The sequence below is a fragment of the Aulonocara stuartgranti genome (genome assembly GCF_965226115.1).
Source record: "Aulonocara stuartgranti genome assembly, chromosome: 19".
Classification (NCBI taxonomy): Eukaryota; Metazoa; Chordata; class Actinopteri; order Cichliformes; family Cichlidae; genus Aulonocara; species Aulonocara stuartgranti.
The window spans coordinates 14,745,190-14,770,000 of record NC_138955.1 but is presented as its reverse complement, the minus strand read 5'-3'; the positions used below and the strand labels follow the sequence as shown (position 1 = coordinate 14,770,000).

The 24,811-nt window shown below is 39.4% G+C and overlaps 1 protein-coding gene across 1 annotated transcript in view; it reads right to left on the bottom strand.

Moving 5' to 3' along the window:
- Positions 1-24,811, bottom strand: part of rbks (ribokinase) — a 57,336-nt gene that overhangs the window by 13,299 nt on the left and 19,226 nt on the right. Inside the window, exons 3-8 of the mRNA XM_082517151.1 lie at positions 23,580-23,712; positions 22,511-22,574; positions 22,134-22,196; positions 18,654-18,818; positions 12,472-12,563; positions 1,308-1,496 (exon numbers count right to left, since the gene is read on the bottom strand). Of these exons, the coding sequence (XP_082373277.1) occupies positions 1,308-1,496; positions 12,472-12,563; positions 18,654-18,818; positions 22,134-22,196; positions 22,511-22,574; positions 23,580-23,712 (706 nt within the window). The remainder of the gene's footprint in view (positions 1-1,307; positions 1,497-12,471; positions 12,564-18,653; positions 18,819-22,133; positions 22,197-22,510; positions 22,575-23,579; positions 23,713-24,811) is intronic.

Genomic DNA, 24,811 nt, shown 5'->3' with positions numbered 1-24,811 from the left:
CAATTTTTTTATCCCTACTTTCAATCAATTGTTATTTTTTTGGTTAAATTGTTTATTTACTATTTTAACTTCCTATTTTAACTTGGTTAGCATTATATTAAACTTATAATTGTGACTACTTATCCAAACTGTTATGCTAATAATTTTGACAGCTAGCCACGGTTTTAGCCAACAGTTTTCCAACTTTTACTCATATTGTAGCTTGCTATTTTTTTACTGTTTGACTGTTTGTTTAGTTAAGAATTTTGTATTTGTTTATTTATACTTTGAATAAATTTTCATTTTTGTTATTTTTTAATTTTGGAGAGCTAAAACACTAAACTTTGCACAAACTGAAAATTGGCCAGTCTCAGCATCTCTTTGGTGTCTTTGGAAACTATAAAACTATTCTATATTTATATTTTGTATTATATTTTATTATTTATACTGTTATATAGTGGAACATGAGCTGTTGAGAAACTTCATTTAGACATGCACAAAGAAAAACTGTCAGTTTGCTTCTTAGTTTCACCGGATCCCACTCAAAAACAGAGTTGATGAAGGTAACACACCTATCATATATGCTTCATCTGTCAATGATGTACACTAACAGCAAGACCTGATATTGATCATCTAGAACGCTTTTTGATGTAGTTTGTGTTAGTATTAGTTGCACTATATATCTGCTTTCTTCTCTTGTTTGTTCTCTTGAGGTTTGTTCCTCTCATTTTGGACTAAAAGCTACAGTGAGCTACAGCACTAATTTCAGTAGATTGCAGCAAGACACACACACACACACATACAAACACACACACACACACACACAAAACAAAAAACAGAGGAAGGCTGGAGTAAACCTGGGAAACTGAAAAAAAAATCAACTATTGAACACATTCTCTAAGGCAGTTGTTTTTCAGTTTTAATAGTCTTCTTGATATTTTTGAACCCTAATCATTTATTTGCATACTAACTAACTAACTGATGTGATTGAATCATTTCACTGCTTTGCTGATTTTTGCTGGTTTAGCTGTATTTATAAGCAAAGATAAACCTGAATGGGTAATTTTATATTGGTTTTCACAACAAGCGAGTGTGGCAGGGTACAGGGGCGACTATACTGGCAATCACCAGCATTGAACTGATGAAAACCTTAAATATCACCCAACTCAAGTGAGATGGGTGAGTGGGCCAAATATATTGGGTTTCTAGACTGACAGAGAATCTATCCCCGAACTCGAGTCAGGGTGCCATCAAAGTTAGTTTTTTAGGTTCTTAAGTTTTGATAATTTATAGAAAATAGGCAACTGGAAAGGATATGGTATTCTTACTGTTGTGTCCACTGCTGTGACCTCAGGAGCTGGAACATGTTTTAATGTAGGCTCCCCTCCCTTGAGCACCACGCACCCTTGGGGCCCCAAGGTGACAATAACTGACCCGCAGCCTCGTTTCAACAGCTTTTGACCAGCCCGATGTGCCTCTTCCACACTGGCTACCGAGGTACCGGTGAGCAGCTCTGCCTAAAAGTGGAAAACAAAGCATAACAGCATGAGGTGACACTGTTTATTTAACAATTTTCTTCTAAATCAGCATTTTTCTTTCCTTTGTCAGGAAGCCAAGCTAATCAGAGGTTAGGAATTAAAATTAAAGATAGAGTAAAACCAGAACTGGGGTGGGATACTGGGAACTGCATTATGGAAATTCCCTGTGGCACAAGCCCAGTACCACAGACTGTGTGGTTATCAAAGCTTCATTTTCTGCCTTTTTTCTAAAGAAAATGTTTGTTTTGTCTCTTTAATGAACACAATTATCACAACAATTTATGTCCAAGGATCTCTAATTAGTAGTCTATTCTTACTTGCTAAAGCTAACTGCTCTGTGTTAACAGCTCTGGAGTTGAGTCAGCAGTTAATTACACACTGTGGTCAGACAGACTCATAAAACACATTCAGTCTGTTAAGGATTTGCTGGATCCGTCAGCAGTCTGCAGGCCAAACATTTTCAAAGAGTAGATGCTCTGACTATGCTGCTTCATCTGGCTCCAAAATGACTAAACAGTGACAGAGCAGGACTCGACAGCTGATGTTTGAGAAACAACAAGGAAACTCAGATAACCACAGCAGTTCTTTCAAGATTAGTTACAGCATTTATCTCTGGAGGTTAAAATATACACTGTGCAGTGAAAGAAACCAATTTTTCCACAAAAATACAAGAAAATGACATTCATGCTCTAAAGTAATGGCATAGTTAAACAACAATGTACAATGTACAACTAGCAAGCCCTTACTACAATCCAAGTCAGCTTTACATACATACTGCATATACAGTATACAGTGGGGCAAAAAAGTATTTAGTCAGCCACCGATTGTGCAAGTTCCCCCACCTAAAATGATGACAGAGGTCAGTAATTTGCACCAGAGGTACACTTCAACTGTGAGAGACAGAATGTGAAAAAAAAAATCCATGAATCCACATGGTAGGATTTGTAAAGAATTTATTCGTAAATCAGGGTGGAAAATAAGTATTTGGTCAATAACAAAAATACAACTCAATACTTTGTAACATAACCTTTGTTGGCAATAACAGAGGTCAAACGTTTACTATAGGTCTTTACCAGGTTTGCACACACAGTAGCTGGTATTTTGGCCCATTCCTCCATGCAGATCTTCTCGAGAGCAGTGATGTTTTGGGGCTGTCGCCGATCAACACGGACTTTCAACTCCCGCCACAGATTTTCTATGGGGTTGAGGTCTGGAGACTGGCTAGGCCACTCCAGGACTTTCAAATGCTTCTTACGGAGCCACTCCTTTGTTGCCCGGGCGGTGTGTTTTGGATCATTGTCATGTTGGAAGACCCAGCCTCGTTTCATCTTCAAAGTTCTCACTGATGGAAGGAGGTTTTGGCTCAAAATCTCCCGATACATGGCCCCATTCATTCTGTCCTTAACACGGATCAGTCGTCCTGTCCCCTTGGCAGAAAAACAGCCCCATAGCAATATGTTTCCACCCCCATGCTTCACAGTAGGTATGGTGTTCTTGGGATGCAACTCAGTATTCTTCTTCCTCCAAACACGACGAGTTGAGTTTATACCAAAAAGTTCTACTTTGGTTTCATCTGACCACATGACATTCTCCCAATCCTCTGCTGTATCATCCATGTGCTCTCTGGCAAACTTCAGACGGGCCTGGACATGCACTGGCTTCAGCAGCGGAACACGTCTGGCACTGCGGGATTTGATTCCCTGCCGTTGTAGTGTGTTACTGATGGTGACCTTTGTTACTTTGGTCCCAGCTCTCTGCAGGTCATTCACCAGGTCCCCCCGTGTGGTTCTGGGATCTTTGCTCACCGTTCTCATGATCATTTTGACCCCACGGGATGAGATCTTGCGTGGAGCCCCAGATCGAGGGAGATTATCAGTGGTCTTGTATGTCTTCCATTTTCTGATGATTGCTCCCACAGTTGATTTGTTCACACCAAGCTGCTTGCCTATTGTAGATTCACTCTTCCCAGTCTGGTGCAGGTCTACAATACTTTTCCTGGTGTCCTTCGAAAGCTCTTTGGTCTTGGCCATGGCGGAGTTTGGAGTCTGACTGTTTGAGGCTGTGGACAGGTGTCTTTTATACAGATGATGAGTTCAAACAGGTGCCATTCATACAGGTAACGAGTGGGGGACAGAAAAGCTTCTTACAGAAGACGTTACAGGTCTGTGAGAGCCAGAGATTTTCCTTGTTTGAGGTGACCAAATACTTATTTTCCACCCTAATTTACGAATAAATTCTTTACAAATCCTACCATGTGAATTCATGGATTTTTTTTCACATTCTGTCTCTCACAGTTGAAGTGTACCTCTGGTGCAAATTACTGACCTCTGTCATCATTTTAAGTGGGGGAACTTGCACAATCGGTGGCTGACTAAATACTTTTTTGCCCCACTGTATATATATATATATATATATATATATATACTATATATATATATATATATATATATATATATATATATATATATATATATATATACATACATATACATACACATATATATATAAATATATATCTCAAAATGGGAGATGCCCCCAAGGGTGGTGGAGAATGACCGAGCTAAGATCCTGTGGGACTTCCAGATACAGACGGACAAAATGGTGGTGGCTAACCAACCGGACATAGTGGTGGTAGACAAACAGAAGAAGACGGCCGTAGTGATCGATGTAGCGGTTCCGAATGACAGCAATATCAGGAAGAAGGAACACGAGAAGCTGGAGAAATACCAAGGGCTCAGAGAAGAGCTCGAGAGGATGTGGAGGGTGAAGGTAACGGTGGTCCCCGTGGTAATCGGAGCACTAGGTGCGGTGACTCCCAAGCTAGGCGAGTGGCTCCAGCAGATCCCGGGAACAACATCGGAGATCTCTGTCCAGAAGAGCGCAGTCCTGGGAACAGCTAAGATACTGCGCAGGACCCTCAAGCTCCCAGGCCTCTGGTAGAGGACCCGAGCTTGAAGGATAAACCGCCCGCAGGGGCGTGCTGGGTGTTTTTATATATATATATATATATATATATATATATATAAATAAATATATACACACACACACATATATATATATATACATACACATACACACACACACACACACACACACACACACACACACACACACACACATATAAAACAGTAATACATTATATAGAACAGTAGAGACATTTTTAAATTAAAAGCCTCAGAATTAAAGCTGAAAGTCTGAGTTTACACATCTTTACATAGACAAATATTTATTAATTGATTGGAGGGCTTGGTAATATACACATATATGGAAACTGACACAAAGAACTGCTAGCCTTACAGATTGTGTAAATAAATGCAATTTTTATTTGTAAATTTTAATTCTTTCTTTTAACAAAAATAATTGAAAAACCATAATTACACTAGAAGATAAAGGAAATGATGAATAAACACAAACAGAGCCATTAAAAATGCTCCTGTGTAAACTACAGTGGGGCCATAAATTAACCCTCTTGCTCGTTTTAGTCTCCAGAGTTGTCACTTTAGTGTTAAAAACACATGTGAATCTAAGTATAGTCTTATCTCCTGTGTGCTGCATACACACATAAACACACACAGTGACAATGAAAAGCTAACACTGCCCCAACATTACTTACTCCAAAGCTACTTCCTCCTTCCTTACTGTACACCAAGCAAAGCACCCAAAGGAATTTGTAGTTCATAATATTTGTGTATATTTAATCAAACTGATATGACTTTTCTCTTCTACTTCTTTTTGCACTGTACGCTGATTTATAAATATTTCCCTTCTGTTGCTCATTTGTCTTGTTTGGTCTGCTACAGAATGCACCGCTAGTTAGACGCTAATCGTATTTTAGTGGGGGAGCAGTGTGAAGGCAGCCAATGCCAACAAACTCAACAAGCTCATCATGAAAGCTGATCCTGGGAGCAGAGCTGAAGTCTTCTGTGGAAATTCTGCAGAGGAGGATGCTGTGGAAAATACTCAGTGTTCAACTCTGAGAGCAGCTTCAGTTATAAACACAGACCATAGAGATATGACAAAATACCATGAGAGGTCTTTAGTAATCATTAAAAAAATAAAGATGTTATTATAATTATTATCTCTTGTTGTTTTTTTTAACCATTTTTGGTGTCTGTGCAACGTGCAGTACTTTATTTGGATGCTCTTAATATTTCAGCTTTTTTTTTTTAAAACTGAAGTTATTTTTTTCTTTATTGTTATAAGACACTGATCTTACTACTGGATTTATGACTTTACTTGTTTATTGCTGTTATTGCTGTATGACAGGCACAAAGAACAAATAATACCATACAAAAAAATCCTGCAGTTTACTGAAATAAAATAAAACTACTTAAAAATGTAACTGAAACAATATTATATATAATAATTTAAAATAATTTAAAATTAAATATTATTATTTGTGTAAGATGTGAGTCAAGTGTCTATAAAAACCAGGTTTTTGTACTGTAATACCTATTCAGAACTTTTATAATCTTATTTTTAAAATTAAAATGACTTTCCCATAATAAATTCATACAATTACAACAATTGAAGCTGAAACAAATAAAAACCAAAACTATACTTACTCTGGATACCAAATGTAATCAAATTGAAACTAAAATTGGAAATGAAATAATAACTAATGAACAACACAAAGCTCTTATAACTGCTGAAATGTCCCTTTAATTTTCTCCTGCATTCAGACACTCAAAGCTGAAGCTAGATATGACTAGCTACCAGTGAGCTTCATCCATAAACTGCACGGGTACATTGCAGGAAACTGGGAGCACAGACTTGGGTGGTTTGCACAACATAGTAACCAATAACATTTGTGAAACAGCTACAGTAATAATACTCCACAAAGACTACAACCAATAGCCTATAGCTGCTAATTAGGTCTCATCAGTGCCTAAATGGATGACTTATATAGTAAATTCACCTACACTACAGTTGTCATAAAAGAGGAAACCCTTCATGAAGACCAAATCTGTTTTTATATCAGGCTGTTCTGTAAAGTTGGGGATGTTTGCATGTGACTCGCTCTTGGAGCAAGGCATTTAGAGGAACTGCAGTTTTTGTAACTTCCATGTTAATTTTTTCCACTGCCGGAGCACTCAGATGGCAAAGATGAATTACAGCAACACTGGCATAACAAATCTGCCCTAAACCCCTGAGAACAAACAAGCAAAACTGAGAAGAAATGAAAGTGTTAAATGGAAAAGTTTTGCTCTAAAGTTTGAGATTTCCAACTTTTGTTGCGGTCAAAATGCACTGGTTGGCTTTAGGACAACATGTTTGCCAAACAGAGGTGATGCTTGAGCACTAAACAAACCAGTTCACTGCTCCAATTAAACTGTGTGTGAGATCCCTGTCAGATCTGAAAGGTAAAATTTGGCTCAGGAGGTCCTCAGGTGGACATCAAAGATAATTCCCCTCACTATAAAGCACTTCAGCACACTATGTGGGCTGGGGATCAAAGAGTACCTGCACTTTGTCATCCTTAAGCCTCCTTTCACTCGCCCCTCCTACCCCTGAGCGTGCTACAGCGAGACCACACACGCACATGCACCCGTACAGAATGTGTGTCAGCTCTAACCTTGCACGGCAGGGTCAAGATGTCCCTGATAGCGGTTTTGAATAGGGGATTGAGGATCCAAACCTCCCCACCCGCCCCCACTGCTTTTGTGATCTGTCAGAGTTAACAATGACCTTGGACAGTTCAAAAATAAACCACAGAATATATGGGTGCTTTTAGAGCCCGCAGCCACCCCGGTGCTGTCGGATGCCAAAAGAGAAAAAGAGCCGTTTTGTTAGTCATCAGCTTCACACCAGGGCAGGGAATCAATCTACCTCCCTCTGCGCACAAGGATATGAGAGAGTTGAATTACGTCTGTGTGTGTGTTGGTGTATATGGTAAGTATGCACACGCACACACACACACACACACACACACACACACACACACACACACACACGCACGCACCCGGTGAGCACCTATTCTTTAAAGCATATGCAGGATAAATTTGTTGACAAGGTGGGTGTATTTGCAAGAAAGTATATGTTCAGGCATAAAGGTGAAAAAAAATGTGCGTAATTTCATATATTTAGATTTTTCTTTTTGCTGTACAGCATCAGTTTTACCGCATAAACTATTTCTCCAAACTGACCATATTTATCACTAGTTAAAATAAGTGTGTGTAGTTCAATTTCAAGTTTTTTCTAAAAAGAAAAAATCTTGAAATTGGCAGCATATTATAACCACAGTAGGAAAGAATGCTATAAAATCAGAAGAACGAGAAACACTAAAGTCAAAGGATCTTTGGCCATTTTACTTCTATAGCAGGTTTAATTTTGAAAGTAGTGGAATAAAAACATTCAAAATATATATTGGGGTTCTTTTTGCACTGATCTGATAATCAGTGAATGTTTAATAACATAATGCCTCGTTCACATATTTAAACAATTTAGAAAAACAAAACAAGTAGTAACTAATAGCTCAGGAACTATTATAGTCATTTCTTTACTTTAAACACACAAAAAGAATAAATTTTAAACGAACTAATAATAAATCTTCACTTCAGCAGTCTGTTACATACACGACTTTTTGGCTTTTTTTAAAATACATAAATGGGTCATATATAATTCAGAACCTGATTTATGAAATGTTTTGCTTTATTTTTTTGGCTATATAGAATAAAGATGAATCTAAACTCTTCTTTGTGAAATCCTTTGACTCTCCAGAAATGAACTGAGAATTGTAAATTTTCATAATAAGTAATAAGTATTATTATAAGTAATTATATTATCATTAAACCCCCCAGGTGGTTCGTTTTGTTAGCGTTGTTGAAGAATTGCTGTTACTGCAGTGATGTATCCTAAAAAATAATCACTAACTCTAAAAGAAAGAATGTTATTTTAAGTTATATTTTAATGTTGCAGTGTAACTGATTGCTTTATTGTGATACAGGAAGTCTAAATAAGCCTAAATAAATCTACAGTGGGAAAAAATAATTGAACCCTAGTGAAGAATTTTAGAAAACAACACAAATAAATGTCTGATGCATTTTAATGTGAATTAAGGACATGGAGTTATAAAGCAACTCCGATCAAAGAATGAGCTATATTATCTTGTAACAAAACATGTATACAGCTAAAGCTGCTCTTAGGATAACACGCAATGTGCAAAAAGTACAAAATAAAAAGGTCAAATGAGTTTTTAATCAGTTTGGTTTGCTTAGTTGGGTTAACAAACCTTAAGAAAAACAAGTTATGGTATTAAGCTGAACTAACTATTTTTTGTTGTCATTTTTGTTTCATTTTACATGCTGTCAGTTTAACTGAACTTAATTAAGCATGAATCTCTTATGTCTACAACTTGTGAAGCCATTTGATACCAGTGTCAGTACAAAGACAGCCTTTTAGACAGTTCCCAATCATGGCATGAAGAATGAAAAGTTTAGAAGACTTAAATGCCAACCCCAGGTCATGGCTACAGCAAATGTAAATATCACTGGGTTTCTGTTTGAAAACATTTGGTTACACTGGGCTAATGAGTAGGCACTGATCCTGTGGAAAAAAATGCAAACTAAATGTTACTTGTGAATCTTCTCAAGTTACCGAGATCTCCTTGTTGAATGAAGCCTCATCTGAGGTTTGCGCCTACTTTATTGAAAGTAAAACAACAAAATGAGGCTCAAAGGCAACCAGTCTAAACACAGACAGGGTCATTGTTCTAATACCACTATTTATCTAATACAACTCTCCCAACATTTACTTCCTAGAGCTTATTACAACTTTCATTAACTCCGAGTTACAAGAACTTGTGGTTTTTAACTTTTAAAGCACTATGAAAACAATGATAAATGATACATTTTAAGTTGTGTAAACTACAAAGACTGATGAGTCGATAACTAGATTTCAGTGTGTTTTTATTATAAAGCAAAACACTGTTGCTTGTCTCTTTTCTTGTGAATCTGATATCTACTAGCATATCAGGAGTGGCTGCTTTGTTTTCCATTATCGTTTTTGTTGCACAACTTTATCTTCTTGCTAAATACTTGGCATTAAATCTATTTCTGGGTCCTGGCAGCTCTCTAGTTTTGCTGAATAGACAGAAGCCCCCCCCCCCACACACACACACACACACACACACACAAAAATCCTATTCAGTTGTCATTCTTGGCTTTCCAGCTTCTTATTAGCACTATTCATGTTTTGCAGGCCTTTAAGCTATAAAAAATTGTGGTGTATACGACAACCCATGGGCTCAAGACGTCCTGGACACCAAAGTTTGAATGCTTCAGACAAGACTCACTTTCAGGATTTTTCTAGTGCAAGTAATCCAACAAACACAGCAACATAGTAGTGACTAATACTGTGTTGGAGACAGGATCATCTCAGATGTTCTCTTAGCTAAAGTTTGGCCTTTTTTCAGTGTCTTGCTCCTTCATTCTCATCATTGAATTAACCTCGACCCCTATATCTATATGTAGCTAGCCAACAGGTATTAACTGCCATATGTAAACTAGCCCATATTCACTAAACCCCGCCCAAAACATAATACTTAATAGTAATCTTCAGTTTGGGCCAAGTTATAGCAGCGCTGTTTATTTTTCTGAATGATTTTGAACTTTGATTCTATCCCTTAGTGGGACATTTTAGTCCTCTTTCCACCTTTGCATACTGCATAATATATAATATGACCGTACCTCCATGACCTGAAAAAAAGAGAGAAGACATGTAGCTCTTTCCTCAACTCTCCCTTTCATGTTCCCACACCTGGGTACAGTGCTTCATCGCCTTGCATCACCACATCAAATACCAGCTCCCAGCCAAACTCACATAGACTTCAGCCCTGAGGGGGTGACTGACTCAGCCATAGAGCACATCTGCCCTCTTGTTTTTATTACCATTCCCATCTATCCCTGCCCCCTGTCGCTCATCTGTCATCACCTGGCATTCAAGACGCAAGCCGCCATGACAGAGTTTTTACCGTAAAAGGGTGGAGATCAACTGTTTCTTCATACCAGAGAGCATTCATGTACAGCCAATGGCTGGAGTGAGGTTACTGATGTGCCAGCAGGGGACATGACCTTGGAGGTAAATCACTGTGGAAAGGCGTCATCTCAAACTTGTCATTCTTTCCTTTCTGGACTGGACATCTGTTGACAATCATAAGCTGACTGACTGCTTGTAAAAGTGATGCTTTGTTGAAACTACATACCGTAGTTTAAGGACAGAGCCTTCAGGTATAAAAACATTCCTTCTAATAGTCAGCAGAGTCCAACTCCTCCAGTAGACGTCTATGAGAAAATAACCCCACATCAGTAAACTCTTTTCTGATGGGTTTACAGTCTCATTTACTAATTTCAAATCTTATAAAGCATTATGTTTATTTTATAAATTAGAGTCTCAGTTAAGATGAATTTGATTTAGGTTAAATGTACAGAAATTTCAGGGAGCAAGATACACCAGTTACTTTTGCTAGGTACGCAAGTACCAAACTCAAACCCAATTTTCCTTCAGAACTGCCAGAGATTCAACAAGGTGCTGGAAACATTTTGCAGATTTTAATCCATACTGACACTATATGACAGCTTCACATATTCTCTGCAGCTTTCTCAGCTGCATGTCCATGATGTGAATCTCCTGTTCCATCACATCTGAAAGGTGCTCTGTTGGATTGAAATCTGGTGTTTCTGTAGTACAGTCCTTGTCAAACGCTCAGGTAGACTGTGGCATTTAAACAATGCTGATAGTAAGTTTGTCAAGAAAATATCCCCCAAACCTTAAACTACCAACAACCTCTCAACTACATTTGTGCTGTTGGTGCCTTTTCAAGCATTTTTTTAAAGTCATGTGACAAATAGTCTATCTTTTAGCTGTATGGCTAATTGTAGCCTACTAACAGACTGTTCAAGAACTTGATCTACTTTTTGGTTGTTTGTTTGTTTGTTTGTTTTGGGGGGTTTTTGAGGAAAATTCTAGTGGTTTATTTGTTAACCAAGCCAATTAGGATTAGTGTTATTTATCACTTTATGCTCCACCATTTTGACCAAACATAGTCACTTTTCGTTCCAAATAATCAACATGGCTTTGGATAAAATGCTAACACCGAAGCTTTAAAATGTAGAACCCATTGACTAGATCCTTATTATACACAGTCTAAAGTTATAAATAATCTACTCTATTATCAATGTTACAGTGGGCAAAATGGATGCTTAAAATCCATCCATCCATTTTCTTCTGTTCATCCAGCGCATCCAGAGCTGCCATAGGACGTGAGGCGGGTACACCCTGGAGAGGTGGTGAGTCTGTCGGAGGGCTAACACAGACAGTGGTTCGCACTTTTGGGCAATTTAGATCAACCAATTAACATAACCAACTGCATGTCTTTGGACTGTGGGAGAACCCACGCAGACACGGGGAGAACATTCAAAGTCAACACAGAAAGACCCGTGTCAGCTGGTGGATTCAAACCCAGGACCTTCTTGCTGTGAGGCAACAATGCTAAGAATCGTGCTGCCCCAATTTTTCCCAACTGTTAATGTTAAGGCAACTTAAAAAAAACCCAAAAAACCCAGCTTTTGTTGATTGGTGTATAATTTAGCCAAATATGATAGAAATCTGTGTTTATCAAGAATTCAAAAATGCCAAAACATTTATAGATGAGTAAACTAATTGTCCTAACTGTACAATCTTGGCTACGCGCATGTATACTCAGCCACCAAAGTTAATTTTAATCCAAGAAAAAAAAAAACTATCAAATGCAAATGTGCAGTAGAAGGAAAGAAAGCTGGTCAATTCAGTATGCTCTGTTTTGTTGTTTATGACTAGTTTCAGCTTCCTCTTGGCCTTGCAGACGTGAGTGTGTGGATGAGTGAGGAAGGCAGAATTATTGTGTGAGGAAGCATAAATGCTGTGATAAATACTGTGAGCTGTGTGTGTGTGTGTGTGTTTGTGTGCGATTCATCACCTCAGACTCATTACAGCAAAACACGTCGGAGACTCTGTAGAAATCTGGATCCAAGTCAGGAATGGCCGGCGCTGGGTTGAATATTGTCTTCACTGCAACAAGAAACCATGCAGCGATCCATGTTATTGACCTCAGTGTCAAACGTCAACATCTACAGGATAACATGCAATCATTAGCAAGGCAGAAAAATATAATTGTTCTCCATAATAGACCCTGTTATAGCTGTCAGCCTGCTTTCAGAAGGACTTTTCATAAAGTCCCTCTGTGACACATTTTACAATTGTGTGGTGTTTCTTTTCCATTTCTGAGCCTCACTGCCAAGATCTGGCAATGCCTTAATTAAACTTTCAATGGGAACAAAGGCTAGCAGGCTACCGCTGGGGATTGCTCTCGCAAGCAAAGCTCAAGTGGATCAGCTTCTATAAAAAGACACCTTTTAAACAATTAAATTAGCATTCCCCGAAAAAGAAAAGAAACCCTAGTGAAAAGACCTTATATCCTGTAGCATTTTATGTTACGCCCTTAACTGCAGTTCCAGCAATGTATGTACGAAATGGATTCAGCACGAGATATACATTGAACCCCACATATGTGTGTCAGTGTGTGGGTGAGATGAGTTGTGACCCTTTGAGTGTGTTAAGGAGCACAAGCGAGGGAGAGAGCGAGAGTGTTTTTGTCAGGAGTAATCCTCTGTACGTGTTGCACATCACTGTCTGATGCATATTCATGAGCGAGGAGCATTAATGCATCTAATACCGTGATTTCTGTGTATGTGCGAGGATAAGCCCAGCTTGACGAAGCGATTAATTCCGATATCTCTGTGTACAAAATAAAGCCTCATGCAAGCGTGTGCATCTGAGGGAAATATATGTTCAGCGTTGGTGACATCAAAGTCTGTTGTGCTAAAGTGTGTGCCTAGTTGCTGCTTCTGTGTGTGTTTGCGTGGGCACATAAGAGAGCAGCTGCGTGGGTTTGCGCAGGGCTTTGGCCACCTGGCGCTTTGAGGTGGATGCTGGGCTGCTCGCGAGTAAAAGTGGAAATAATGTCTCCGTCTCTTTTTCAACTCACTCATACTGTACTGCAAATATGCCCATGTGAGCCAAGGCCATGTCACAGATAAGAGACACCGGGCTCTTTGCGACTCCCCTCTTTTCTCTCTCTCTCTCTCAACTCAATTGCACCTCAGCTTCCGTGAATTTGGGATCCAAGTTAAGTGCGAGATTTGCACCTCCATTTTGCGTTATAGAAAGCAGCTTGTCATCTGTCAGCAGAAAAATTTTAAATAGATTTCTTTTGGTTATTATTGATATAAGGATTATGTAAAAGTGATGCCTAACAACAAACTGAAAATCTCTTTTCAGACACCTCATGTTACAGTAGAACCACATGTTGACAGTCCCAACCCTGGTGATGAATTCACAGGGCACAAGCCCAGGAAAAATGTTCTGTTTCTTCTCTTCTCATGCCGTGCCTTCAGGCTTGGGATCTGTGGACTCTTAAAGCCCACCACTAGCTTTCCACACGAGTGAAATTTGGCTAAATTTGAAACAGGAGTTCAAGAGTTCTGTGCCCATGGTAAAAAAAAAAGGGTCCATGGTGTGGAAGCTGCCTGGACAAGCCAGAGAAGGTGATCTTGAATGGGAGGTCAGTCACTTTAAATCAGCTAGCTTTTTGTTCATACCTCACATGCTTCAAAGTAAAAAGGTAAAAAAAAATTGCACTGTTCAAAATTTTATGGTTCAGTATAAAGAAATGTATTCATGAAATTTATTCTGAACTTGTGTTTTAACCATAGATTCTCCTTACAAGATGGAAATAACTTGTGGCTCTGAAAAGCCCAGCCACAGTTTAGCTCATTTGGGCTGAATGTTGCTTTCACAGTGGTCAGTGTGAATTCACAGCACTCATAGAAGACCAGTGAGTTTGGAAAAAAAAAAGCTTCTAGGTCTGAAAAGCAGCGTGGATGTGCCTTAAACCTGCATTTATTCTAATGGCCAGTAGGGGGTGATTCCTGTGGTTGCAAAAAAAGCCCAATTGTTTGAAAGTCTTTGAAAGAATGGTCCTAATTCCCACCTGATTTATTATCTGAGTAACATTTTATGGTCTCAATTAATAATTTCATGTCTTATAAAATACAACATGTTGTTAATTTTGTAAATCTTGATCCAGTGTAGAGGAAAAAAAGATAAAACAGGGTTGAACATGGCTACTTCCACGACGGCAGTGACGAAAATGCTCAATGGCTGACAACAACGGGCAGCAATATCCAACATCTTTTGTATACAGTATATGGTTTTAATTTAAATTGTGTTCATTTTTAACCCAATGAAATAAAGCTTTTAATGTGCCTCTTCTCTTACCCAAAAGGTGTTCCTCAAAAATGTCATTTTCTTTGCAAAACTGTACAAACCATCTTGAAAGCCTCCATATTTAAACTTACTTGTTTACATTCTAACACATTAAATTCTTATCCCTCCTACTCTTTTTAACAACTCACTCCTTCTCCTGTCACATTTTTTCTCAGTGCTCCCCAGAAGCTCACATGCACACTGAGCGAATGACTGCAATTAGGCACAGCAACACAAAACCTTTTGCTAATTATGGTATGTAAAACTTGATTATCCTGTTAATTGGAGTGAGTGTCACAACATATGTGGAGAACTTGAGCGGCATTAACAGCCCGCTTTTAGTCACAACATGAAGTGAAGCGCTAACCTTGCACTGTATGCCGTGTAAACAGGATAAATGGAGAAAGTATCACTGAATCATGCAGGATTACTCATGCTGTTGTCTTATTCAGGCTATTGTCAGTAATCATATTATTATTTGTAGCCAGAACAGCTAGAAAGCACAAAGTCTTCTCCTTGGCCTCATTTAGTATACATGCAATACACAATTTGAAGCACGGAAGCTTCCATATGCAGCTTGAGTGCCATTTCCAATATACTGATGCATAAAGGAATTGGCCTCACTGATGCACTGAGCTCTAAACGTCACATGAACCAGTGTCTGTGTCTCAGGTTGCTTTGTTTTGCTCTCCAGGTGTTAGTGAAATCACACAAACACACACGCACAAATGCTCACAGCTGCTGGGACAGATGTGGTAACACTGGGATGTGTGCACACTGAGTCACGTCTGGCAGAAAACTGTGTGCGTGTGTGTCATGACTGTGGGGTTTTTATGCTGGCAGGTTCAAAGTCTGGTCGCACATGTGGCGGCTGAAAGAGCAGCTGGAGCCGCTTCAGTCAGTTTGAGAATACAGTGGGAAAGGTGGACGGGAAAACAAAAGCAGAGAGAAAATAGACAGAGATCACTCACACACTCTGACATGCATGCATGCACTCGCACGCACACACACAGAAACACACACACACAAAAAGAAATGAGTCACCAGCAAGTGTGTGAAAGGGCTTTAAGAGGCTCTAATTGCATCTGGTGAGAAATAAAATAGCAGCTTCTTGCTCAGATAAGGAAGAGGGGGAGGAAGACGGGTGAAAACGGAAGAAGAAAGCACGAGTGGAACTACACTACTCCCACCATTTCCTCCCTTCTCAGAACTAATTTATTGCCATTAACTTCCCAATATTAAATGTTAGGTGGCAATAAATTACATATACACACATTTTCCCCTTAAATAAAAGGAAAATCTTCTTTTGAGGTTATCTTAACAAGTGTTTCTAAGAGCTGGCATCTACTGTATGTGTGGCTCCACTTGATGGTGACATTTGCGTAATTTGAGCGGCGCTTCACCCCCGCTGCCAAACCCATTAACACCCAGTCTCTCCAGAGAACTCCATTTACGCAATGCTCCGGCACGGCGACGTCGAGGTGGCATCTATGCCAAGCATCTTCACTCGCCTTGCCTCTCTTCTGGTGCCACATGCTGAGCCTAATCCCGTGGTACGGTCCATGCACCGAGGAAGGGGGGCTCAGGGAGGGAGGGTGGCGCTCGGCAAGGCCATCTGGGTATCCCATCTGCAACACGGCGATGGCTGCGACTCGTTCGTTCTGGCAGCCTGCAGCGAGCGATTATGGACGACAGGCCCTGATGACAGGAGCGAGAGGCTCCCCAGACGTCTCGAATGACGCGGACCGCTGCTAATAATAGGATGCTGTTAAAGATGATTAGCTCGGTAACCTGGTTATGAAAGAAAGGTGGAGGGAGGGAGGGAGAGAGGGAGGGCGGTGGCCTAAAATAGGGCTTTTGTCGATGCCGGACAGCACGAAACCTGCTCTACAAATGTGTGTGCGCATGCGATGGTGAATGTAGATTGGGGGAAGCAGCAGCGACTCTGGTGAAAAGATGCTTTTGTCAAGTTCTCATGCTCAACTTGCTAAAGTGATAAAAGTCAGTGGGAAGCCTCTTTCTAAGGAGAGATTGTGGGATACAAACAGCAAAGTCACATGACAGATTTGGAAGGATTTGAGCTGTCTCTACTGTGTTTTTCTAGCCTACAAAGAAGACATTGTGCAACAGATTATCAAGCCAAAGCGATGATCTAAAGGTACATAAAGGATTGATTAAACCACATTTAAAACGAGATTATGCAACTGTGCTGTGAGGTAATTACTTGAGCTTCATAAATCAGTTGCTTTAGAGTTCCCTTAAAGAAAGGGAAACCTTTGAAACTATTACCTCTCAACCACATGTGAAGGCAAAAAAGTTTCTGTTTTGAAAGAAAGCCCTTGAGAATGAGACAAAAAGTCATCATAGACAGAGCTGAATACTAGTGGAAAAGATTCAAATGGTTTTGCTCGCAATACTTTCCTCCCCAGTTCTGATATCATAATTGTGTAGGAGAAGGGGATTTCAGATAGTGTCTAACTATCCACAACAAGCCAAAGCACAGACAGAAAGGGAGAGGAATGGGAAGAAATAACAGACACGTCTTCCGGTGAGTCATGATATGAGGTCCATTTTTGTTTTTCCATGTTTTTGTCATAGAATATAGCGTTACCACAAATGACTACCAGTCATAAAATCAGCATGAATGCTAAGTAGAGTCAGTGACATCTATCGCTGTGGAACAAGCAAGTTAAATCTTATATTTCCATCCATCCATTCCTGCATTCATATATCTCCACCTTCTCTGCATCACGGGTGGGGGGTTAAGAACCTATCCCAGCAGTCATAAAATTGAAAAATTCAGACAATTTTCATATTCAGCAGTTTTTAGTCTTTAACAGCTATTACATTTTTGGGGCACTCTTTGGGAAACCAGTCGATGTAATTTTAAAGTCAAGCTCAATAATTGTCATGTCTTTGTGGTCATAATGCTCTAAATCCTTTCAGTTGTTGAAAAGCCTGGATGCAACTGGACTCTTGCTACGGAGCCCTGCTGCTGGATAATGTTTTGGCATTTTCCTGCTGAAAGACACGGTGGCTCAGTGGTTAACACTGTTGAAAGCTCTGCAGGGCTGTAACTAGAAAGCTCTCAGTTACAACTAATTTTTATACACAACAACAGAAAGTGAAGATATATGTCATCGCTGCCTCTGCTTGCTACTTCTGAGACTCAAATGCGTGTGGGGCCCATTTCTGTAATATCTTAGCTTCCTTTTGTAACCAGGAAATTTTTCCTCTGGGTTGCGGTCTGTTTAAAATCACAGCAGCTGGAACAGATTCTAATAATAAACAATGAGAGCAACTAATTATTACTACCTGACTAAATTTTCTCCCTTTTTTTTTCGCCAATCTTTTTTTTTCCAGTGAATGCATGAAAGGAGGCTTGTGTGAAACCTCAGCTTAGCCAAGTATGACCAGAGGCTCAACATGGTCATGAATGAGGATTAGGACAGAAGCGGTTATATAGTCATATTTTTGGCAAAATTATGAAGGTTTGGAACATAGCGAGCACACAGATGGCCTCCGTGAAGTGGATTGGATTGCACAAGTAGTTTGAGAAGATTCCACAGACATTTTGATATTTCTTTGGACTACCAGGATCTATTCTAACAACATGAGTCCACAATAACCACACCCTCTGTTTTTTGTTTTGGGGAGAGGTTTTATGACTATTGTGTTACTATAGGTTTACTCTTTGTTCTGTATGGATACATCATACTGAGTAAACGTGTACTGAGGATTTCCAAATCTTTGAAATCTCAGCATGCAAAAGGTGCTCGGTAAATGATTTACTTTCTGACTTCAGAAACATGTGAGGAGGATATACTGGCTCACCTTTGTTGTCGCGAGCCATGCACATCGCCTGCAGGGACGTCTGTGGACTGATCTCCAGCTGGCATACCAGGACTTTTGTGTGGCTGATGGCTGGGAGAGCTTCCTGTAGCTCCTCTGCACCCAGCAGCATGTTGGCACCGGCCACAATTACAATGGCATTCTCACCTGTCCGTGAACAAACATAGAGACATGTGAGACTCCACTGGAATTTTCAAAATCATCAATATGCCATGACATGAGAAGAATGAAATGTAAATTTCAGTTTTTAAACTTTGGCCTACAAAGACAGGAAATATTTCTGTTTTCTAAGCAGCAATGATTTTCCACCGCAGGAACTTCTCCCTGAGACTAGGATGCTTTGGAGTGTATTTCAAGACAAATATATAAATATAGATACTGCCCCGGTTGCTGCTATCAGTTGGAAATAAGCATCAAAACATCTACCACATTGCTCAGGTGTATCTGAGCTTCCTAATGCATGTATTCCTTTGGAGGCACTGTTCTCTACATAGTTAAAAATGATAATAATTCACAGATTTTTTTCATTACTTTTCAACCACCTGAAATAAGATCCAGTTACATTTAAAATGCAAGTTTTATCTAAATACTTATTTTAACAGTTCAAACTGAACTTTGAAGCAAAGTGTGAGACCATTAGCAAACAGGAGAAATAGGTTTCTGACATATTTGAGTAGACTTCCATATGAAGACCCTATTTTTTCTTTCAAGCAGCAGTTTCCAAAGCTGATAGTTAACACTAAGTTAACAAAAACTTCAGTTGCTTTAATGGCCACTTGAGGCTGTCTATAAAAGTGTGTGAAATTAGTGAATTTTATTATGTTCAAAATAGTTGGTATGTATGTGTTTGTTACACCTGCACAGTTTATGGATGAAACATGCTAACCAATAATTTAGGAGGCCACTGTCTCATCCACAGATAGTCATTCGTGGCTCAAAAACCAACATGGCAAAGGGTAAAAGACTAATGTTGAGGTTTAAAACCAGTGGGAGAATTCACAGTGGTTATGTCCATGATTTTATCACACTTTTTTTAATTGAATCTGAAATTCACTCAGTCAAATTATGCTGATTGGTGAGCGACAGCTGGACACCACATACCAGACAGTTACAGCAGTTAGCTGGTTTGATTTTACTTGACAGCTCACACTCTTTTTAGAGTGAGTTTCAGTTTCTTCCTTCTGGAAAGGCTTAATGTAGAACAACACAGTGTAAAAATAACTTTGTTTCAGCAGACATCATTCAGAGGAACAAATCTTAGCTTGTACATCTTGTATGAGTTCATTTTTTGGCAGAGTGTTGTATTTTATTTCTGTCTGTGTTTTCAAAATTGTGCATGTAAGGACAGATGACTCAACTCTGCAAACCAAATCTATCTACCGAAACAAATAAAGTAACATGAATCTCAGTAGTATCAGTTCTATAATAAAATTTTCACAAATTAATATTATAATTCTGTCTATGTAATATAGCTCAATGTCTTGTCAGTAAAAGTGTAAGGATAGTCAAAGAAAGTATTAGCTAGTGTAACATGTAACTGTAAAATACTGTAAAACAACTTCTTACTTGTGAAATTTTATTCCCTGTTCCCTTTCTTGTAGTGTTCCCTTCATTGGAATATCCAAAAGCAGAACAGAGTTTGTCATTTAATATAAGAATGACGCAAAACCCATACTCAGTTCCCTGAACCAGACGGCAGCAATAGAGATGTGCCATGTATGGGATTTCTAGGAACTAAAATAAGTTAAAGGGAAATTGTTTGTCTTTGCACCGGAAATGGCCATTTTTTCATTTGGCCAAGTCTATGAACTTTAGGAACCCCACTGAGGCATTTTAGACAGTCCATGCGAGTCATTTGGTTAATCCATATTCAATTTTAAAACAGCGAGACTGTAAAAAAGCCGGGGTGGTAGAGAAAGACTGAACATGAATAAATGAGAGGACTAGCGTTAACCACAACAAAGGAATTGGAAAAATAAATAATTAAGTCCCTAAGCGTGAGTCTTTTAGGCTGTGTGTAAATGGAAACAAACAACAGTATGAAGTTAACATAATTTCCTTAGGGATTCTGAACCTGTTATTTCCTTGAAAAAAAAAATATCTACGAGTAAAAAACATGTAACAAGCAAAAACTTTGGTGCAAAAGCACATCTGATGTGATGGTCAAGAGGTAAAATTGTTTTAAATTATAATCTTTAATAAATAATTAATTGTATTATAGTTTTGTATTATATGTATGTTTTTATTTTCTTTTGATTAATAATAATTTTTTAATATTTTTAATATTAAAAACTCAAATTTCTACATATTTTTTCAAAATAAAAAAAATAAAAAAATGCACATTCGGACAGCGTGAGGGTAGGGTTTGGGAGATCACCAATGATGACTTAAACCTCACAGGATGAAACACAAACTAAAGAATTTCATGTGATAATATTAAAGTATGCTATAATCTCTAAAAATTATGTTGAAGCTTTTTTTTTTTAAATGACTGAATTAAGTGATCAAAGATATCATGATGATATTCATCCATCCACCTATTTTCTACCACTTGTCTGTGTAATGGGGACAGCGGTCTAAGCAGAGATGCCTAAGGCAGACATCACGGCATCAGCCGAAAAACACAATCTCTATTATTATTATTATTATTATTATTATTATTATTAAAAATGATATATTATTAAATTACTATTTTATATTTTCATATAAAATATTTTATTTTTATTTTATGTAGACAACACTCCATTTACATTAAAACTAAAGGCATTTCCTTGATATTGTTATTTAATTTCGCATCATTTCTAAGTACACTGTAATTTGAGGGTTTTTTTTTTGTTTTGTTTTGTTACCTGTTACAAACGTGATCTCAAATTCAAATTCAAATTTTTTTGAATCTACTACCTCGCCTCTCATAGATGTTTTTAATATCCTCACCGTTTTCAACAGAAATTGCTCCCCATGTGGAAAGGCTCACAGTTAAACACACAACTGTCCATACATCTTATTGTGTGGACATCACAGATGCATATGTAGTGAAATTCAAGTCTAAAACTGACACCACAGTTTAAAATAACTTTTTTTTAGTTCAGGTTAATCCCCTTTTTGTGCCAGGGAAACAAAGAAATCTTCCCTATATAAAGTTTTTCATCTCTTCATTGCAAAATATTTGAACTCACAAAATATACATACTGGCCATGAACATTGGTAAAAGGCATCCTTTATCATTTGATATCAGCTGATACATCTTTGCGTTCCTGGTGGATACTCGGGAGGGCTTGACGCTGGTGTTCGTCCAAGTGTTTTTATGACTATAAACAGGTGTTATAGCAGTAGTGACTCAGTGGGCTGAGCTGTCCTGTGTGTGTATTAAAAAAAACAGTGCACTCACAGGCCCCCATGCACTCTAGGCTGTACATAGAGGAGGCCATGTGAGCGAGGCTGTAGGTTAGCGGTAGAATTTACCTGCATCGTCGACAGTGATGGAGGCAGCTCCTGTGACTGCATCAGAGCTCTGCTTCACAAATTCTGCAACAGAGAATGAAAGTATTTGTTTGTTCCTGCAAAATGGAATATTCACCATACATACCTCTGGCAAGTAAAATGTTAAAATAGAAACCCTACCAACTGTCAGAACTCAGAGCAGAACTTCAGTAGCTTCAGTATTAACAAAGCCAAATGATTTAACAATAGGGAGAACTTGCCAGTGTATCCAAAAAACCTTGAAAAGAATTGGCAAAATGCAGACTGAAAAAGGTTGGCTCTGAATGTGAACTTATTGCAATGCACCATGAAAATGGAAACCAATTTGGCACGCAACGTGGAAAAACCCTCTTTCTTACCTGTGTGGACGCCGTTGTCCTTGAAATTCTGGATGTAATTGTCTCCAAAGAAGTCTTTTCCAACCTAGAAAAGATTGAAGGCAAAACGATTACAACAAAGAGAGTGTCAAGCTGGGTCAGACTTGGTTAGCGGCAACTTTTGAAAAGTGGTATACTCAAATCTCTGTTGGGCTGGATTTTCGTGTGCCCTGCCAGCATACTGGCATGGTGCCGCCGCCGAAGATGTGCAAAAACGAACACACAAAAGTCAACAAACGCACACACGCGCAAACACACGACCAGCTGCGCCAAGCCTTGAAGACACGATAACCCCGCCTTCACGCCTCTTCATGCCCACCTCGCTTTCGTTTTCTTTCCCTCCTGCCCCTCTTCCCCTGATCCGCTCTGGGATGTCCACATCTGTAGCTACTTTGGGTTGTGGAAGGGGTCCCCACCTTGCCCCGAGGCGCTTACTTCGAACCCACGCTTTCCAAAAAACGTGCCAAAATGCGGGCACTTCTAACTGCCTGTGATGATGGGTTGGGATGGTATTGGCTGCTTGGCCCCATTCTCTTTGAAGAGCGGCCTTCCATCTTGGCTGTTTTTGACAAGCCCGGGTGTCTATTTTTGGGTTCTCCCCATGCCCGGAGAGCTCCTCCCGCACTGGGTTGTTATCGATCGGGCCTCTTTGTTCTGACAGAGGTGGGGCTTTGGTGCTTTAGTGCTCAGGTTGAAAGGCCATGCTGAGCTTACTGATTGGAGACTCAGGGTTGCACGATATGGGAATAAGCTTGTTTGAAGGCGCGCAAGTGTAGGTGGGCGTATGCATGTGGTACGGTATTGATCAAGAGAAAATGAAGGATGGAGAGTCGATGGAGTGAAATGACTGAAGTGTGAACGAAGCTAAAAGGTTTTGAAGAGTTGTTAAATAGTTGGTGGGCTTTGGTAGCTGATGGCTGATTATCTGCACTGAGTAAGATGTGGACGAGCCAAAGGGTGGACAAGAAAAAGTGTTTCTTTTTAAAAAGAGAGAACACATATTAATGCTAAAATCCAACAAAAACTCCAAACTTTGACTGGGGTGCCATACCTTGCAGACCATAGCAGTTTTGACTCCAAGTCTGGCAGCCTGTATGCACTGGTTGGCCCCCTTTCCTCCAAAACCAATGAAGAACTTGTGACCACGGATGGTTTCCCCTGCTTTGGGTAGCCTTGGTGCCTTGCTGAGAGAAAACACAGTGTGTAACTATAGTATTTACAAAGAGAAACCCCTCATGGGATTGGGAAAATAAAAAATGAAGGATTCCTCTACTTGAAGGAATGCTTTGGTTGGTTTTTTTCATCTCTTCATACTGTACATAACAGTTGGAAAACCTTCCATCAAAGTAAAAAAAAAATGTTTTGTTTGGCACTGCGAGTGTCAAAATGTGAAGAAAACCCTTCAGGGCTCAAATCCTTCCCTAGTTAAGCTATTTATTTATCACTGCAAAGCGTGCAAAACCACACAAACAAAGTTTTTTTGTGGAGTCTGCTGAGGATTATATCTTTTGAAGGTCTTTCACTGAGAGGTCAACTTAATGCAAACATTGCTGGAATGAATGGAAACTTGTTTCCTTCAGTGTTTTTTCCCTGTCTTTTTTCAAAAAGAAACTTGCTTTATAGATTTAAAATGTACTTTTGTACCTAGACATTCAGCCAGATGTGCCAATACAAGTGTCTCCAAATTTGCAAATGATGCAACCATTGAATCCCACAGATGTCTCAACTTGACACTGGCTGTGCACGTAACGCCTGAGTCATGAGATTTGGTCAAGTCCAGCCCCTGCCCTCGAGGTTGATATGCCACAGGTGGGTGCCCTCAGGAGGAGCTGTCTGTGCCCTAATTCTTCCAATCACAGAGCCAGAATGGGTAATGAGTAACAGTGCATAGACAGCAGACAGCTTCATGTTGTATGTCAGGACTCTGCGGTTTGGCTCTGGGCAGTGCTGGACTGAGGCCAAAGGGTTTGCGGGTGGCAAAATGTTGTCATAAACTTGTTTTCCTCCCTGTTGTTGCTCTTTTTCGTGCCTTTGTGCGCGTTTGTGTGTGTATGTCAGCGTGTTTGTGGCAGGTGTGCTGTTACAGTAAGTTCACTCAATCCCAGGATTTCCAGTAACTGAGAAGCCGGTGGCAAACACTAGAGGTTGTTTTTGCACAACCGTGTGAAAACAACTGACATACCCCAGGCTATAACTGGATGTAAGGTCAGTCAGGCTAAAACGTGGTAAGAAGGAAACAGAACAAAGGTTTAACACATAAAACACACACACACACACACACAC